Source organism: Schistocerca gregaria, chromosome 5 (genome assembly GCF_023897955.1).
Source record: "Schistocerca gregaria isolate iqSchGreg1 chromosome 5, iqSchGreg1.2, whole genome shotgun sequence".
Taxonomy (NCBI): Eukaryota; Metazoa; Arthropoda; class Insecta; order Orthoptera; family Acrididae; genus Schistocerca; species Schistocerca gregaria.
Genome location: NC_064924.1, coordinates 333512854 through 333532663, shown reverse-complemented (window position 1 = coordinate 333532663; position 19810 = coordinate 333512854). Strand labels below are relative to the sequence as shown.

General features: G+C 39.5%; 1 protein-coding gene across 3 annotated transcripts in view; it reads left to right on the top strand.

Moving 5' to 3' along the window:
• LOC126272627 (ATP-dependent RNA helicase DHX30-like) overlaps positions 1-19810 on the top strand; it is a 268564-nt gene that overhangs the window by 227592 nt on the left and 21162 nt on the right. For all 3 annotated transcript variants that reach the window (XM_049975586.1, XM_049975587.1, XM_049975588.1), the window contains 2 exons: positions 2048-2264; positions 5217-5406. In XM_049975586.1, coding sequence (XP_049831543.1) covers positions 2048-2264; positions 5217-5406 — 407 coding nt within the window. The remainder of the gene's footprint in view (positions 1-2047; positions 2265-5216; positions 5407-19810) is intronic.

The following is a 19810-nucleotide window of genomic DNA, read 5'->3' as shown; positions in this document are numbered from 1 at the left end:
GCAACTACTGAAAAGGCTGCTGCCCCTCTTCAGGAACCACACGTTTGTCTGGCCTCTCAACAGATACCCCTCCGTTGTGGTTGCACCTACGGTACGGCCATCTGTATCGCTGAGGCACGCAAGCCTCCCCACCAATGGCAAGGTCCATGGTTCATGGGGGGAGGAGGATTGTCTTAATGTCCTTAAATCGACTTCAGTGTTGAGTTGCATTTTTTAGAGCCATAACCAGTGTAAGTGACTGATTCAAATAGATAAAAAGAAAGGAAAGTACAATAATGTTGCCTTTCTGTACAGGATGCAGTATTTGATTTTTCTACTGTGGTAAATATCTTTATAAAGTGTTATCTTAACTCAGGAGTGTCATTACAGCTCATCAGAAGTCATAACCCTCAGTTTCTTGCAAGCATACCTTCAGGAATTGACAGTAACTGAATATTTGTATGTAGAAAATAAGTCATTAATTTTCAGTTCAAGCAGCACTTTTAAACTAGTGTTCTCCTTTTAGGAAATTAATTAAAAGATGAGAGGAAAGTATTAGCATTTTTTTACACTATGACTAATTGTTGGTGTCTTGCTTTGCCTTTTATTTATGATGATACACAATAGCAGTGACACTTGGTTTGTTGTGAATTGTCAAGCCACTGTCTTACTGTTTACTGGCATATAGTAAAGCTTTCAGATCATAGTTTAAGTTGCCAAAGATTTTTATTGCTGCATACTTGCCAGCCAGTGTGGTCGAGCGGTTCTAGGCACTTCAGTCTGGAACCGCGCGACCGCTACGGTCGCAGGTTTGAATCCTGCCTCGGGCATGGATGTGTGCGATGTCCTTAGGTTAGTTAGGTTTAAGTAGTTCTAAGTTCTAGGGGACTGATGACCTCAGATGTTAAGTCCCATAGTGCTCAGACCCATTTGAACAATTTTTTTGCTGCATACTTCCTCTCTGGAGCATACAATTGAACAATGAGTGGATCATTTCACTACTTCTAGCATGATGTTTCCGAACTGTGATAAATGGATAGCAACAAATATCACACAGAAATGTTTCTGATTGCATCATTTTTTGGCAGAAATGTTAACTCATACCAGACTCAAAGAAAAATGTGAGATAAAAATGGTCTTTCAAGGAATTTATAGTAATTTTACTAAAATTTGCCAATTGCAGCAATTAAGCTTTAAAGATGTTTTTCAACATACCTAAACAGTGTGAAAACAGCCTTAGATGTAATTATAAGTTAGTATGCATATCTCATTGCACACTACTAAATGGTTGCAAATAGTTTCTTTGGCTGAATTCCAAAATGACAAGTTCACTGGCGTGAATTGTGATAATGAGCGTTTTGAGGAAAATATGGCAATCGAAGAGAAACTTTGCAAAGAGTGTGTTCGAGCTGTGACTAGTATGAAGTGATAGAACAAACAAAACCACTTACAAAAAAAAAAAAAAAAAAAAGGAAAAATGGTCATGTTTACAACTTTCATTTCATGATGTGATGGGTGACATTGAAATTGTGTTCTTGTCTCTTACTCATCTCAAAAGCCTTGTAACTAAAAATATTCTGTCTTAACTGATACTTTTTAAAATTTGTGTTTGATGAGCCAGAGAGTTTCTTGTAATTGTCAAATACGTAAAACTCCAGGTATTTAAAATACAATCCAAGTCGAGTTGGACAAATTAGTGGAGTATGGTACACTAAACTGTAGTGACGTCAGTAGCTTTCAAATACATTACTCTTAGTGAAAAAATTAAGACCTATTTGCATGTTTAACAATTCCTTTCAGTAGAGAATGTATTCTTTAGTTTCATGGCTAAATTAACAGAGGGAAAATAATTGATGTTTTCTATGTAACATGTGAAAATAACCTAATGAAGTTAGTTAACAGTCTGATAGATATAATAATTACCCATGTTCTTCCTATTTTAAATGTCTGCAGAATTTATGATCATTTGCAGATTCAGTGCTTATCAGTGATGGAAAATTATTGCAATAAAAAATCATTTATAAAATGAAATGTTTACATCAAGACTAAAACGTATTTCATTTCACAGGGTTGAATAAACTGTTTTCGGAATATCTGTATGAATGTAAGATACTTTGTCATTCTGAGAAGCTTACTGATGATGCCTCACCATGTAATAAATATCAGCTTCATGATGAATTGGTAAAGGCTGTGTTAATGTCAGGCCTGGGAAATTTACTAGTCAAGCGCAACTGGAAAATTATGAATGGTCGCATAGTAAAAGACACAAATCTCACAGTCACAGAGTAAGTTTAACATTGTTGATTTTATTCTTCTTCAAAGGAGCCAGTGCATTGTATAACATATTATTTTGCAAAATAATGTGTGCTTAGCTGACTAATATCCGTATGCTTTCCCTTTCAATAGCTAAATGTAGCTGGTAGTAGACAAGAATTTGATGTCAACAGGTTTTTTGAACTGAAGACATTTAAATTTTTTTATGGATGAAAACATTGTGAAATTTAATTATGTCTTGTGCATAGGAAGGTTCACTTGCTATTTTATGTGTGTGTAGGCAAAAAAAAAAAAAAAAAAAAAAAAAGGTACCTCCCTCTCCCCCACCCACCCACGATGATTTCATACTGAAAATTTCTTCTGTTTTTTCATTTGTACCATCAGTCTCTTCAAAGAAAAGAGTTCTGCTAAAGAACCATGACCTGTTTAAGATTTTCTGTGATATACCGAACCTGCTCTCAAAACCAATAAAACACTGACACAAAACCTATAGCTAAGGCGAGTAGAACAGCTGCTGAATTTGAAATATTTACTTCTGCTTTGTAAATTTATTATTAAATATAAAAGTTGCTGACAGAGAAACCTAAAGCAAGTCACTGTCTTACACATGAAACAATACAAACCTGCTAAGGAAATAAGGTGCTGGTGTAGTTGATGACAATTTATTATCTTGTTGAAAGATTGTGTAAAAGCGTATGTATCTTTAATGTTCACAAATTATTTGAGGCAGCAGTTGTTGTAAAATATTCTTCACAGATCCAGGTAGTAGGAGAGATTATTCATATCAGATGGTACCGAACATCCCTACAAAATTCATCATGTTTGAATGTGAGTCTCATCACAGTATCATGTGATGCATACATGATGACAGTTTAACTGTAAATTAGTGTTCCATGTCAACAAAAGATGATTCATTGTCTGTACACTATATGTTATAATAGGTTTGTTTATAAATAAATCTTCTGCTACCAGTCATGATTTTTCTTTATTTTACTTTTCACGTGAAGGATTTCGGGAAATGATTCCCAGTTTCAAGTCAAAGAAATGAAGCAGACTCTCACACACTGACAACATCAATAGAAATGGCTTAATACACACAAGAAATGCACTTGAAAATGGGAATCATTTCTTGATACGCGTTTTGCGAAAAGTAAATTAAAGAAAAATCGTGACTGGTAGCAGAAGCTTTATGTATAAACAAACATATTGTTTTCACAGTCACAGGCTTTCAAAACCATTTATAATGGACCAAATCGGACACTAAATGTTGACTTTAATAAAGTGCTTGCTGTAATCTATTGAATATAAACATTCACAAACAGTCCTCCGAAAAGCAAAAAAGATCAGAAGTGCAGTACTCTTCATACTCACACTTGCTAAGTCTTATTTAATGGAGGAATACACATTTTTTAGTCTGGTATATGATTTAAAGATATTCATAGGTCACAGTATTAAAATATGCTTTGTTTAGACTGGTCATTCATTCATTTCAAATCACATTGTGACATTTCTCATCATATATCAGGTTGTAGTTCCTCGATGTCAGCGATCATGGTGAACAGTTGGCTGAGAGTGCGGGACGGTACAGCACTATCCACATTCAATATGTTGTTGACATAGGCATTTGGTTTCGTAGGTTTTACCTCCATAAATGTCGGACCCCCCCCCCCAGTGAATTAGTTGTGGCCAGTCCATGTTGTATGTCTTAATTACATAATCACGTCTCAATTACCAGGTATACAGGTACCGCACCTTCTAATTATATGAAAACAGTCAATGTGCAGTATAACCCAACCAACCAAAATCACTCTCTCCCATATGAACAATGTGCATGGCACTTTAGTGTTAAAAATTAATCAGAAGTCATTGTTCATTGTCCTACTTCACTGTCTGCCTTCTTATCTATGAGGACACATCATTGCACCATTATATTATTATGATTCAGACTACCATGGATTCCACACTCAGAATCTAGGCACTGGCTATCTTTCATATTCACATTAATCTGCGTATGTTATTAACTGTTCTGATTCACAGTCCAGTTTCATATATCTTAAACGCATTATTGCACAACTGCGTTCTGGCTGTTTTGACTGACATGGGTTCCAAGCTCGAAATCTTGGAACAGGCTGACTTAAAATGGCTTCAGCCCAGTGTTTATATAGTTTTGCAAAAATTACTGCTAAAGTTTCACATTGTTAAATATGTAATTTCAATAATTTACAATTATAATTTTACATAACTAAGTAATTGAATAGCAGAGAAAAATTGTTTTTGGTCTGAACTGTGTTACAATAAGAGTTTTGACTGAAAAAAGGCTTCTTGTTGATGAAACTGCAAAAACTGCTAAATAAACAGTACCATACATAAGTTAAGTATCTGGAAACTAACAAGTGCTGATGTTCTTACCATGTTTTGGAAATTAGCTATATGAATAATTTAAAGATTGATATGGGCTAGTTTCTGAACTTTATCAGCAATATAGTAATTACATCTGTTTACTTGTCAACAATGTGACTGCAATAGTAAATAATTATTTTTAGTTAATTGAAATGAGTATTATCAAAACTATTTAGCTGTAATGATTCAGATTAATTAGAAATTATTCTGACTAATGTAATTTAGCTAAGTTGGGTCTGGTCTTATATTCAGAATTACAGAATGACGACTTTGTCTTACAGCACATATCTCACTATCACTAATGATAATTAAGGAGTCAAAAAAAAGTCATTTAAGAAGACAAATAACAAAGCTAAATGGGAATGGATCCCAGCTTGCTTTGAAACAATGTGGTGGGTCTCTAAATTAAAAGGTTAAGATTGATTGTTGCAGTCGCTAGTTCCTGAGATTCCATGGGTTTGAGTGGCTGTAAAAAATTCATGTGCCTATTTCAGTTGACAATATCTCATCTGCTTCCACAGTAAGACTTCAGACATTATTTAGCATTTTTCCCTCTTTTGCAGGCTTGAGCAGCATGCTACCATAACACCAGACAGTGTTAATTACAAGCATTGTGATAACTCAAGCCCATATCTTACACATTTCAATGAAATAAAGTCTCTCGAAAGAAGATCTTTGTTAATCAGAGAGTCTTCTGTTGTATCTCCACTGTGTGTCATCCTATTTAAGCCAGGAGAACTCGTAGCAGAAAAGGTAAAACATATTTAGATTAATATTTTTTGTCAAAAAATATTTTATATATGCCGCCACTTAACCTTCGTAACCTCTTGGTTCATCCCTATGAAATCCCCAAACCACCTTCCCTGCCCTCTGGCTCCTGCCCTTGTAACCACCCCCAGTGTAAAACCTGTCCCATGCACCCTCCCACCACCACATACTACAGTCCTGCAACCCGGAAGGTGTACACAATCAAAGGCAGAGCCACGTGTGAAAGCACCCACATGATTTACCAACTGACCTGCCTACACTGTGACGCTTTCTATATGGGAATGACCAGCAACAAACTGTCCATTTGCATGAATGGACACAGGCAGACAGTGTTTGTTGGTAATGAGGCAGACAATGTTTGTTGGTAATGAGGATCACCCTGTGGCTAAACATGCCTTGGTGCACGGCCAGCACATCTTGGCACAGTGTTACACCATCCGGGTTATCTGGATACTTCCCACAAACACCAACCTGTCAGAACACCGGAGGTGGGAACTTGCCCTTCAGTATATCCTCTCTTCTCGTTATCCGCCAGGCCTCAACCTCCGCTAATTTCAAGTTGCCGCCGCTCATACCTCACCTGTCATTCAACAACATCTTTGCCTCTGTACTTTCGCCTCGACTGACATCTCTGCCCAAACTCTTTGCCTTTACAAATGTGTGCTTGTGTCTGTGTATGTGCGGATATATCTGTGTGTGTGTGTGTGTGTGTGTGTGTGTGTGTCCTTTTTTTCCCCTAAGGTAAGTCTTTCCGCTCCCGGGATTGGAGTGACTCCTTAACATCTCCCTTAAAACCCACATCATTTCGGCATACCACTGACAATGTGCCCCCCCCCCCCCCCCCCCCCCCCCGGCCACCCACACACCCACACCCACACCCACACCCACACCCACACCCACACACACACACACACACACACACACACGCACACACACATTATCTTCCGTGGCTACAGGAATGTCCTGTACATTCCGTGTGTGTTTTCTTTTGCTAGAAGAAGAGCTACTGCTCGAAACCTAGTGTGATTGCTGTCTCGTGTTATATGTTTCTGTGCTCCAAGCATTTATCCTTTGTGAGTGAGTGGTTGCCTTTCTCGTATTTTAAGTACTGCTCCATCTTGGAATTACCATTATTATAGCACTATAAAAAATAACAGAAATGGCCCCGCAGTTTTTCTTTACATCTAGAGTGTGTGTTATCTTCGCATAAGCTACATTCATGAAGAATGTTGGTGGTCATCAAATATTCCTTGATGCTTACGATAGTAAAGTTGTGGCATAAATCCATTTTCTCCTCATTTTGATTTGGTACCTCAGTCTACCTATAAAGTCTTCAGTATTTTTCAGTAACATTACATTTTAAAAGTTTAAGTCTTTTCTTGTCTGTGCTGTTTATGGTCCATGTTTGGCTTCCATAAAAGGCTACACTCTAGACTAAAACTTTCAGAAAATTATATTAAGTATTTTAAGAAACCATTTTCTGGCTATTGTTACTCTACATTTTATATTCTCTCTGCATCTACCATTGTCAGTATTTTTCTGCACAAATAGAAAAATTGTTTACTACTTTCTTTGTCTCCTTTCTCATCTAATTCAATTAGTGTCACTTGAATTAATTCAATGCGTTGCCTCTTTGGGGGAATGACTGTTCAAATCCTCATCTGGCTGCCCAGATTTAGGTTTTCCATGATTTCAGTAAATCGCTCCTGGCAAATGTGTTTGGATGTTTTGTTGAAATGGTACGCCAATTTCCTTCTCTATCCTGAAATGCTGACAGTATGTGTTCCATCTCTAATGATCTTGATGTCAGTGGGCCGTTAAACCCTAGTCTTCCTTTCTTCATCTATTCTTCTTCTTTTTTTGATGTCCCTCTTATAACATTTTTGCAAGATACTATCCATTCCCTTTACCAAGCAGGGTGGCTCAGTGGTAAGACAATGGACTTGCATTTAGGAGCACAGTTGAGATCTGCATCTGGCCACCCAAATTTTTAAATTGCTTATTGTTCTATTGCAAAAGGATAGGCCTAATTCCCTTCCTCAGTGTTGTCTAATGACTGTGTCCTCGAGGATATGTTAAAAGCTAATCTTCCTTCATTCTGTTTGATTTAACTTACCTTGCAAGTTCTCTACTTTCTCTAACAATTACAGTACCACTGGCAAACAAACTTTTTATTTCTACTCCCAGAACTTTAATCCCTTTTTCATATTTCTGCTTTGTTTCATGTATCATTTGCTCTTAGTTTAGTGTGAATAACATATACACTCACATATAGGCCAAATTTTTGAGATATACTAACTTAGCATTTCTAAATCATTGTCATTTGTGAAAGAAAAAGGTTTGACTTGTTATATGATTGTTAGCTTTGGAGTTTGATGCTGTGGTTGTTGTTTTTCCATTGGAATGGCAACAGTGATGTGGAAGCTGAGGAATTAAGTGAGATCAGAAATATGTTTACCACTCTGCCAAAATGAAATAAAAATAATGGATGTATCTGAACCAGATGTTTGTGTAACCAGGACACCAAAAACTTCTAGGAAGTATTTAAAGAGTAACAATGCAGGAAAATTAGTAAACAGTAAGTTAGTTTTGTTGTTAGGCAGTTATACTATTGCTACATGAACTGGGATCAAAATACTGAATAAACACTTTCTTTTAATACCTAGTGCTGGTCTTTATCAGGTGATAAAGGGGTATGTAGGGTCATTGTGTAAAGATTTCGCAAAGGAAGTCACCCTAGTTACAGTGGGTGTTCTGGGCATCAACATTGTAGTTTGTCACTTATCAATTAAGCCACCAAGTCATCCATTGAACAAGAAGAGAATAGAAGCTTCCAAAAAGTGATGCTACAGAAGAATGCTGATGATTAGATGGGTAGATCATGTAACTAATGAGGAGGTACTGTATAGAATTTGGGAGAAGAGGGATGTGTGACAAAGTTAACTAGAGGAAGGGATCAATTGGTAGGGCAGGGTGGAGGGTAAAATGATACAGGGGGACCAAGAGATGAATACAGTATGCAGATTCAGAAGGCTGTAGGTTGCAGCAGTTACTTGGAGATGATGAAGCGTGCAGAAGATAGAGTAGCATGGAGTGCTGCATCAAACCAGTCTCTGGACTGAAGAAGAAGACAATAATAACAACAACAACAATAACAATAACAGTGCATTGGTACTAATATATATGCAAAATCCACCAAATCTGAGTACAAGGGTAATTGATAAACAAAAAGTAGAGTATTTAAGGAAGAATACACTGAAGAACGTGAACTGGAGAACTGTGTACAATGCTTGTGACACACGATTCTAATGAAACTATAAGTGACAGGCAGTTACAGGTAAAATTTTAATAATGTAGCTCATTACAAAAAAAGTGCAAAATAGTGGAGAAAGTCATCCAGGCATTGAAACAAATGCATTATAAGAACAGTAAATGTAATAGACCTGGCACCGCGTGACAACTATGGTCGCAGGTTCGAATCCTCCCTCGGGCATGGATGTGTGTGATATCCTTAAGTTAGTTAGGTTTAAGTAGTTCTAAGTTCTAGGGGACTGATGACCTCAGATGTTAAGTTCCATAGTGCTCAGATCCATTTAAACCATTTTTTTTGCAATAGACCTTGCCATTGGTGGGAAGGGTTGCATGCTTCAGCAATAAGGATAGCTGTACCATAGTGCAACCACAATGGAGGGGTATCTGTGTAGAGGCCAAACATGTGGTTCCTGAAGGTGGCAGCAGCCTTTTGAGCAGTTGCAGGGGCAGCAGTCTGGATGATTGACTGATCAGTCCTAACTGTGCTGGTACTGCAAACAGCTGAAAGCTGTAATTTTTCCAAATGGCATGCAGCTCTACTGTATGGTTAAATGATGGTGACCTCTTGGGTAAAATATTCCAGAGGTAAAATAGTCCCCCGTTCAAATCTGCAGGTGAGGACTCCTCAGGAGGACATTGTTATCAGCAGAAACAAAACTGGCATTCTATGATTGGAGTGTGGAATGTCAGGTCCCTTAAATGGGCTGGTAGGTTAGAAAATTTAAAAAGGGAAATGGATAGTTAGATTTTGTGGAAATTAGTGAAGTTCAGTGGCAGGAGGAACAACACTTCCGCTCAGATGAACACAGGGTTATAAATACAAAATCAAATAGGGGTAATGCAGGATAGGTTTAATAATGAATAAAAAAAATAGGAGGGCAGGTAAACTACTATGAAAAGCATAGTGAACGCATTATTGTAACCAAGATAGACACGAAGCCGATGCTTACCACAGTTGTACAAGTTTATATGCCAACTAGCTCTACAGATGAAGAAGAGATTCAAGAAATGTATAACGAGATAAAAGAAATTATTGAGATAGTGAAGGGGCATCCAAATTTAATAGTCATGGGGGACTGGAATTCTATAGTTGGAAAAGGAAGAGGAGGAAAATTAGTAGGTGAATATGGAATGGGTGTAAGGAATGAAAGAGGAAGCAGCCTGGTAGAATTTTGCACAGAGCATAACTTAATCATAGCTATCACTTGGTTCAAGAAATATGAAGGAAGGTTGTATACATGGAAGAGGCCTGAGACAATGGAAGGTTTCAGATAGATTATATAGTGGTAAGACAGAGATTCAGGAATCAGGTTTTAAATTTTAAGATATTTACAGGAGCAGATGTGGATTCTGACCACAATCTATTTGTTATGAACTGTTGATTAAAATTGAAGAAACTGCAAAAAGCAAGAAACTGCAGTTTAAGGTGATGGTACCTGGATAAACTGAAAGAACCAGAGGTTTGGGACAGGAAATATTGAAGGCAGTGGAGGATCAAGTACATAACAAGATGAAGGCTAGTAGAAATTCTTGGGTAACAGAAAAGATATTGAATTTTATTGATGAAAGAAGGAAGTATAAAAATGCTGTAAATGAAGACGGCAAAAAGGAATACAAACATATCAAAAACGAGATAAACATGAAGTTCAAAGTGGCTAAGATGTAGAGGCATATATCACTAGGGATATGATAAATACTGCCTACAGGAAAATTAGAGAGACCTTTGGAGAAAAGAGAACCACTTGTATGACTATCAAGAGCTCAGGTTGAAAACCAATTATATGCAAATAAGGGAAAGCAAAAACGTGGAAGGAGTATATAGAGAGTCTATACAAGGTCAATGTACTTGAGGTCAATATTATGCAAATGGAAGAGGGTGTAGTTGAAGATTAAATGGGAGATATGATAATGCATGAAGAATTTGACAGAGCACTAGAAGATCTAAGTCAGCAAAAGGCCCTGGGAGTAGACAACATTCCATTAGAACTGTGATAGCCTTGGAAGAGCCAGCCCTGGGAAAACTCTATCGTGTGGTGAGCAAGATGTATGAGACAGGTGAAATACCCCCAGACTTCCAGAAGAATATAATAATTCCAATCCCAAAGAAAGCAGACATTGACTGGTGTGAAAATTACTGAACTATCAGTTTAACAAGTCGTAGTTGCAAAATACTTACACAATTACTTTAGAAACAGTCGCAAAAACCAGTAGGAGCCTACCTTGGGGAAGATCAGTCTGGTTTCCATAGAAATGTTGGAACACTTCAGGCAATACTGACCCTATGATTTATCTTAGAAGATAAAGTAAAGAGAAACGTACATTTCTAGCATTTTTAGGCTTAGAGAAAGATTTGACAATGTTGACCAGAATACTTTCTTTCAAATTCTGAAGGTGGCTGGGGTCAAATTCAGGGAGCGAAAAGCTATTTACAATTTGTACAGAAACCAGATGGCAGTTTTAAGAGTAGAGGGGCACAAAACGGAAGAAATGGTTGAGAGGGGAGTGAGTCAAAGTTGTAGCCAATCCCCCAAGGCTATTGAATCTGCATGCTGAACAACCAGTAAAGGAAACCAAAGAAAAATCTGGAGTAGGGATTAAAATCCATGGGGAAGAAATAGAAACTCTGAAGTTTGCTGATGGCATTGTAATTCTGTCAGAGACAGCAAAGGACCTGGAAGAGCATTTGAATGGAATGGGCAGTGTCTTGAAAGGAGGCTATAAGATGAACATCAACAAAAGCGAAATGAGAATAATGGAATGTAGTCCAATTAAGTCAGCTGATGCTGAGGGAATTAGGTTTGGAAATGAGACAATTAAAGTACTAGATAAGTTTTGCTATTTGGGGAGGTAAATAAGTGATGATGGTTGAGGTAGAGAGTATATAAAATGTAGACTGGCAATGACAAGAAAAGTGTTTCTGGAGAAGTGAAATTTGTTAACATCGAGTATTGATTTAAGTGCCACGAAGTCTTTCTCTAAAAGAATTTGTATGGAATGTAGCCATGTATGGATGTGAAACATGAATGATAAATAGTTTAGACAAGGAGAGAATAGAAGCTTTTGAAATGTAGTGTTACAGAAGAATACTGAAGCTGGGTGGATAAATCAACTGACTGATGAGGGGGTACTGAATAGAACGGGTGAGATGAGGAATTTGTGGCACAAAGTGTCTAGAAGCAGGGATCAATTGGTAGGACATGTTCTGAGGCATCAAGGGATCACCAGTGTGGTATTGGAGGGTAGCATGGAGCGTAAAAATTGTAGAGGGAGGCGAAGAGATGAATACACTATGCAGATCCAGAAGGATGTAGATTGCAGTAGTTACTTGGAAATGAAGAAGCTTGCACAGGATAGAGAAGCATGGATAGCTGCATCAAACCAGTCTCTGGGTTGAAGACCACCACAACAACAACAACAACAACAACAACAAAAGATGAGATATCTTCAAGAGTTAATAATACATCAGTAACAGAGGTGTGTATGTGACAAAGGTATCAGGGTTGCCACAGGTTCTGGAAATCAGGGAATTTCAAACACGTAAGGGAAATCAGGGACATTTGAAAAAACACTGGGAAAAATCTCGTTTTTGTCTCTGTAGATGAAATGGTTTGTTTATTGAGGGGTCATGCATTTTTGCTGGCTGGGTGCAGTTGAGTACATTTACCACTTTCCTACTCCCTCATTACTACTGTTTCTTCCATTCCTACCATTTCCCTCTGCTTGCAGTCAGTGCTGCCCCACGTTCTTGTTGCTAGTCTAGCAGCTGCCGATGAGAGACAAGGAGGCACGAGGAGTTGATCATTTGGATCCTGTTTGCAGAGATTGTAGGCACTGCAGCCAGAGACAGGAGTCAAGTTGTGTGTGAATGTGTGTGTTTGTCCCTGCTTTCTGACAAAAGCTATGGCTGCAAACTTAATTATGAGAGTGTGATTGTCTTTTCTATGTGCCTGTATGCAGCTCAGCAATCATCTTTATGGTGAGTTGCTTCCTATTCACATATTATTGATTCTCAGAGTATTTGAACAAGTTATCTGTTGCATGGATTTATCACTGTGATCTTATTTCATCAACATGCTGTCAGTGGCTCATGAATATGTGGCCACACGAATGGATTTCCGTAATACGCCAAAAACACAGGCCATTTCTGCAGGTGTCTGTAATGGACTGGGCTTGCCGATCTGAAGCCATTTGGTTCCCACTAATGTTTAGACCCTTCCCATAGGATCTAGTCTCACTGATCTTCCTGCAGACTGGGTCTATGTGTGGCAAAATGCAGTGGATTTTCATGGTTTTTCCATGGACCCAGGACTATAGTGTTCCTCAGCAGGCCAGAGGCCATGGGCAATGGAATTGACACTGTCTCACTACAAGTACATTGTACAGTGTGGCATTTTATAAACATTTTATTTGTTCTAGTACATGTTGGCACTTCAAAAGTTGTTTACATCTTAGAAAGTGTGTATGATAAGAAGAAGAAAATTGTCAGTCACTGGCGGTTTGAATGCTATGTACTCATATTTCTTGAAAGAAAAATCACACAATACCTGTGAAATAATAGATATAACACAGTGAGTAATTACTGGCAATAACTGACATAGTGGAACCACCATTTTATTGGTGGTCACCTACAGTGTTGGTTTACAAAGTCTCCCTGCTTTATACACTTCATTTGGGAGGCCTACTTTTTTCTGATGTTATTTCTGAATCAGTGGAGGTACTTCAAATCTGTCTTGCAACTCCAAGAAAATGTGTATTTTTGTTACAAAATATGTTTAGTTTTATTGAAATAAAATAAAATCAATGGTCTTAATGAAACACAAATGCCACTTGGCTTGCTTTCTCCATCTAAAAGCAGTTCATTACAAAAGATGTTGATGTTAGTACTTAAGACTTCTGCTCATATCAGGAAACACCACCTGCTTGCAAGTTCGTTTTATATATTTCCTCATTTTCACCATTGTTCCTTGCACTGCAGCTGCAAAGACAGATGGTCAACTTACATCTTTTCTTACCCTTGAGATCTCAAAATTTGTCAGGGAAAAATGCTAAAACTTGTGTGGAAATCAGGCAAATATCAGGGAAAGTTGCGGCAACCCTAGTTATTTAACAAGGACTTTGTTTCTGTAAGTCAAAAGAGTGCATTATCTAGTGCAGTAAATACTGACCTCAAATACATGTGACTGCCTTTACAAGTAATTTCAGTTAAACGAGTACAGTCCTCACTAAACCAGATATAGTATTGCCATAAAAAATTTAAAATATAGTGACTAATACAAAGAGTAATGTAGCAAAGTTGAAGTGTGTTCTTATGAGTTTACTAACATAGTAAGTTACTTGTGCAAAACATCATGTTCACTAGAATATTTCCTGATTGGATGAAATATTGCTGCAATCTATGGGGCAAGCAGCATGGCAAATCGATTAGTGTTGCTGGCTGGGATCCTATTAGTCGCCAGTTCCATGCCAACATCTACATCTACATCTACATCCATACCTGACAATCCACAGACTGATGCATGACAACTTGTACTACTGCTAGTTCTTTCCTTCACTGTTCCACTTTGCAAATGCAGCGAGTGACTGTTTGTATGCCTCCATATGAACCCTACTTTATCCTTGTGGTATTTATGCAAAATGTATGTAGGTAACAGTACAATAGTTTCGCAGTCAGCTTCTAATGCCAGTTCTGTAAGTCTTGAAACTAGTGTTTCATGAAAAGAAAGTAGTCTTCCCTCAAAAAATTCCTATTTGAGTTCACAAAGCACCTCCGTAATACTTACAAGTTTATTGAATCTACTGGTAACAAATCTAGCAGCAGCCATTCAAATGCTTTGATGTCTTCCTTCAATACGACCTGATGGGAATACCAAACACTCTAGCAGTACTCCAGAATTGGTCACTCAAGTATTCCATTCATGGCCTCCTTCACTGATGGAGTACACTTTCTCCAAATTCTGCCAGTAAACGAAAGTTGACCATTCGCCGTGCCTTCTGTCATCCATACATGCTTGTTCCATTTCATGTCGCTTCACAACATTACATCTAGATATTTAATCACCGTGACTATATCAAGCACGCCGTATTTGAACATATGGGATTGTTTTTCCTACTCACCTCTCATTAAATTACATTTTTCTACATTTCTCTACAATTAGAGAGCAGGCTGACATTAATTTCACCAACTAGAAATTTTACAAATATAATAGAGGAAAACATTCCACATGGGAAAAATATATCTAAAAACAAAGATGATGTGACTTACCAAACGAAAGCGCTGGCAGGTTGATAGATACACAAACATACACACAAAATTCAAGCTTTCGCAACCAACGGTTGCTTCATCAGGAAAGAGGAAAGGAGAGGGAAAGACGAAAGGATGTGTGTTTTAAGGCAGAGGGTAAGGAGTCATTCCAATCCCGGGAGTGGAAAGACTTACCTTAGGGGGCAAAAAGGACAGGTATAACGCCCCCCCCCCCCCTCCCACACACACACACACACACACACACACACACACACACACACACACACACACACACACACACATACAAGCAGACATTTGTAAGTGCAAAGAGTTTGGGCAGAGATGTCAGTCGAGGCGAAAGTACAGAGGCAAAGATGTTGTTGAATGACAGGTGAGGTATGAGCGGCGGCAACTTGAAATTAGCGGAGGTTGAGGCCTGGCGGATAACGAGAAGAGAGGATATACTGAAGGGCAAGTTCCCATCTCCGGAGTTCTGACAGGTTGGTGTTTGTGGGAAGTATCCAGATAACTCGGACGGTGTAACACTTTGCCAAGATGTGCTGGCCGTGCACCAAGGCATGTTTAGCCACAGGGCGATCCTCATTACCAACAAACACTGTCTGCCTGTGTCCATTCATGCGAATGGACAGTTTGTTGCTGGTCATTCCCACATAGAAAGCGTCACAGTGTAGGCAGGTCAGTTGGTAAATCACGTGGGTGCTTTCACACGTGGTTCTGTCTTTGATCGTGTACACCTTCCGGGTTACAGGACTGGAGTAGGTGGTGGTGGGAGGGTGCATAGGACAGGTTTTACACCGGGGGCGGTTACAAGGGTAGGAGGCAGAGGGTAGGGAAGGTGGTTTGGGGATTTCATAGGGATGTACCAAGAGGTTACGAAGGTTAGGTGGACGGCGGGAAGACACTCTTGGTGGAGTGGGGAGGATTTCATGAAGGATGGATCTCATTTCGGAGCAGGATTTTAGGAAGTCGTATCCCTGCTGGAGAGCCACATTCAGAGTCTGATCCAGTCCCGGGAAGTATCCTGTCACAAGTGGGGCACTTTTGGGGTTCTTCTGTGAGAGGTTCTGGGTTTGAGGGGATGAGGAAGTGGCTCTGGTTATCTGCTTCTGTACCAGGTCGGGAGGGTAGTTGCGGGATGCGAAAGCTGTTTTCAGGTTGTTGGTGTAATGGTCCAGGGATTAAGAACTGGAGCAGATTCGTTTGCCACGAAGGCCTAGGCTGTAGGGAAGGGACCATTTGATATGGAATGGGTGGCAGCTGTCATAATGGAGGTACTGTTGCTTGTTGGTGGGTTTGATGTGGACAGATGTGTAAAGCTGGCCATTGGACAGATGGAGGTCAGTGTCAAGGAAAGTGGCATGGGATTTGGAGTAGGACCAGGTGAATCTGATGGAACCAAAGGAGTTGAGGTTGGAGAGGAAATTCTGGAGTTGTTCTTCACTGTGAGTCCAGATCATGAAGATGTCATCAATAAATCTGTACCAAACTTTGGGTTGGCAGGCCTGGGTAACCAAGAAGGCTTCCTCTAAGCGAACCATAAATAGGTTGGCATACGAGGGGGCCATCCTGGTACCCATGGCTATTCTCTTTTTGTTGGTATGACTGGCCTTCAAAAGTGAAGTAGTTGTGGGTCAGGATGAAGCTGGCTAAGGTGATGAGGAAAGAGGTTTTAGGTAGGGTGGCAGGTGATCGGCGTGAAAGGAAGTGCTCCATTGCAGCAAGCCCTGGACGTGCGGGCTATTTGTGTATAGGGAAGTGGCATCAATGGTTACAAGGATGGTTTCCGGGGGTAACAGACTGGGTACGGATTCCAGGCGTTTGAGAAAGTGGTTGGTGTCTTTGATGAAGGATGGGAGACTGCATGTAATGGGTTGAAGGTGTTGATCTACATAGGCAGAGATCCGTTCTGTGGGGGCTTGGTAACCAGCTACAATGGGGTGGCCAGGATGTTTGGGTTTGTGAATTTTAGGATGTAGGAAGTAGGTAGAAGGTAGGAGTGCGAGGTGTCGGTGGGGTCAGGAGTTTGATGGAGTCACGTGAAAGGTTTTGTAGGGGGCCTAAGGTTCTGAGGATTCCTTGAAGCCCCGCCTGGACATCAGGAATGGGATTACCTTGGCAAACTTTGTATGTAGAGTTGTCTGAAAGCTGACGCAGTCCCTCAGCCACATACTCCCGATGATCAAGTACCATGCTCTTGGAACCCTTGTCAGCCGGAAGAATGATGATGGATCGGTCAGCTTTCAGATCACGGATAGCCTGGGCTTCGGCTGTGGTGATGTTGGGAGTAGGATTAAGGTTTTTCAAGAAAGATTGAGAGGCAAGGCTGGAAGTGAGAAATTCCTGGAAGGTTTTGAGAGGGTGATTTTGAGGAAGAGGTGGTGAGTCCCGCTGTGATGGAGGACGGAACTGTTCCAGGCAGGGTTCAATTTGGATAGTGTCTTGGGGAGTTGGATCATTAAGAGTGGGATCAGGATAATTTTTCTTCGTGGCAAAGTGATATTTCCAGCAGAGACTACGAGTGTAGGACAGTAAATCTTTGACAAGGGCAGTTTATTTCCATCCCTGTTTTTCCCACATAACCGATCATTTTTTAGCAGCTTCCCACAGGTTTAAATGTTATTATTTCTTGATCAAGCAATTGTTAGCCTCATTCTCATAACTTGCCAGTACACAACCAGTCCTTTGAATACATTTACACGCATTTTTTTCGAAAAAAATTTTTGAGGTTTTTTCGAAACTTTTTCGATTTTTTTTTTCAAAACTTGTTTCGATTTTTTTTTTCTAAACTTCTAAATTTCCGAGAAATTTTTTTCGATATTTTCCTGAATTTCCCCACCTTTTAACGTGTTTTGGAGACAACACAACTTCTAACCTTTGCACCCTTTGTTGTTCACCAACCTCAGTTCAGCACATGATCAACAAAGCTCATCTCAAACCAACACTTTTCGACTTTTTTCACACCTTTATCTCTCCCTATATATATATATATATATATATATATATATATATATATATATATATATAAAGGGAAGCAGTGGTTGGGAAGGGAGTGAGACAGGGTTGTAGCCTCTCCCCGATGTTATTCAATCTGTATATTGAGCAAGCACTAAAGAAAACAAAAGAAAAATTTGGAGTAGGTATTAAAATTCACGGAGAAGAAATAAAAACTTTGAGGTTCGCCAATGAGATTGTAATTCTGTCAGAGACAGCAAAGGACTTGGTAGAGCAGTTGAACGGAATGGACAGTGTCTTAAAAGGAGGATATAAGATGAACATCAACAAAAGCAAAACGAGGATAATGGAATGTAGTCAAATTAAATCGGGTGATGCTGAGGGAATTAGATTAGGAAATGAGACACTTAAAGTAGTAAAGGAGTTTTGCTATTTAGGGAGTAAATAACTGATGATGGTCGAAGTAGAAAGGATATAAAATGTAGACTGGCAATGGCAAGGAAAGTGTTTCTGAAGAAGAGAAATTTGTTAACATCGGGTATAGATTTAATGGTCAGGAAGTCGTTTCTGAAAGTATTTGTGTGGAGTGTAGCCATGTATGGAAGTGAAACATGGACAATAACTAGTTTGGACAAGAAGAGAATAGAAGATTTCGAAATGTGGTGCTACAGAAGAATGCTGAAGATTAGATGGGTAGATTACATAACTAATGAGGAGGTATTGAATAGAATTTGGGAGAAGAGGAGTTTGTGGCACAACTTGACTAGAAGAAGGGACCGGTTGGTAGGACATGTTTTGAGGCATCAAGGGATCACAAATTTAGCATTGGAGGGCAGCATGGAGGGTAAAAATCATAGAGGGAGACCAAGAGATGAATACACTAAGCAGATTCAGAAGGATGTAGGTTGCAGCAAGTACTGGGAGATGAAGAAGGTTGCACAGGATAAAGTAGCATGGAGAGCTGCATCAAACCAGTCTCAGGACTGAAGACCACTACTACAACAACATATATATTTCTATTTATTTTCACTTTAACCTCGTATTACCCTTTCCACCTTCTAATACCATGTCAACCTCACAACATCCCTACAACGACCCCATTAAATTTTATTTACATTCCCTCCGCAAACATGCCTTCACCCTAGCCAAATTACGCTCCCATATTTTATTCACTCAGGCTTGCCTGACATTTGGCATTACCCCCAAAGGCCTCACACTTAAAGTTCCCATCTCTGGCTGCAATCCTTCTTTCCATCAGTCCTTATACCAGTTCCAAACAGCACAATCCATAGCCCTCACCCGCCTAATCCTTCACCTATACATCGACTCGGCCAATGAACCCACCCGTCAACTCCTATCCCCAATCAAAGTCCTCATTCTTTCCTCTCCCACATCCACACCAGCTGTTCATAGCATCCTCCTACAGGCCAACCGCAAATTACAACAGCATGCCACCCTTCACATCAAAAAACTATCCAATCTCCTGGTTTCTCACCTCCGGAAAGGCAACTCACTCACCCTCCACAACATTTCCAACAAACCTCAACCTCCTCTCATTGCACACAGACCCAGTCTCTCCCATCTATTCAATCTCCCACTTCCAGCTCCACTCCCCCCAACACCTCAAAATTCTAGTCAACACAATCTGAAACCACAACACCCCAATTCAGTAGTTAACCTTTCCTCCAAACCTCTCTCCCAATCCGAAACCTCTGTCCTATCCAAAGGCCTCACCTTCAGCCCCACTCCCAGGTTCAACCAAACTGCCCTCGTCAAAGATTTACTGTCCTACACTCGTAGTCTCTGCTGGAAATATCACTTTGCCATGAAGAAAAATAATCCTGATCCCACTCCTAATGATCC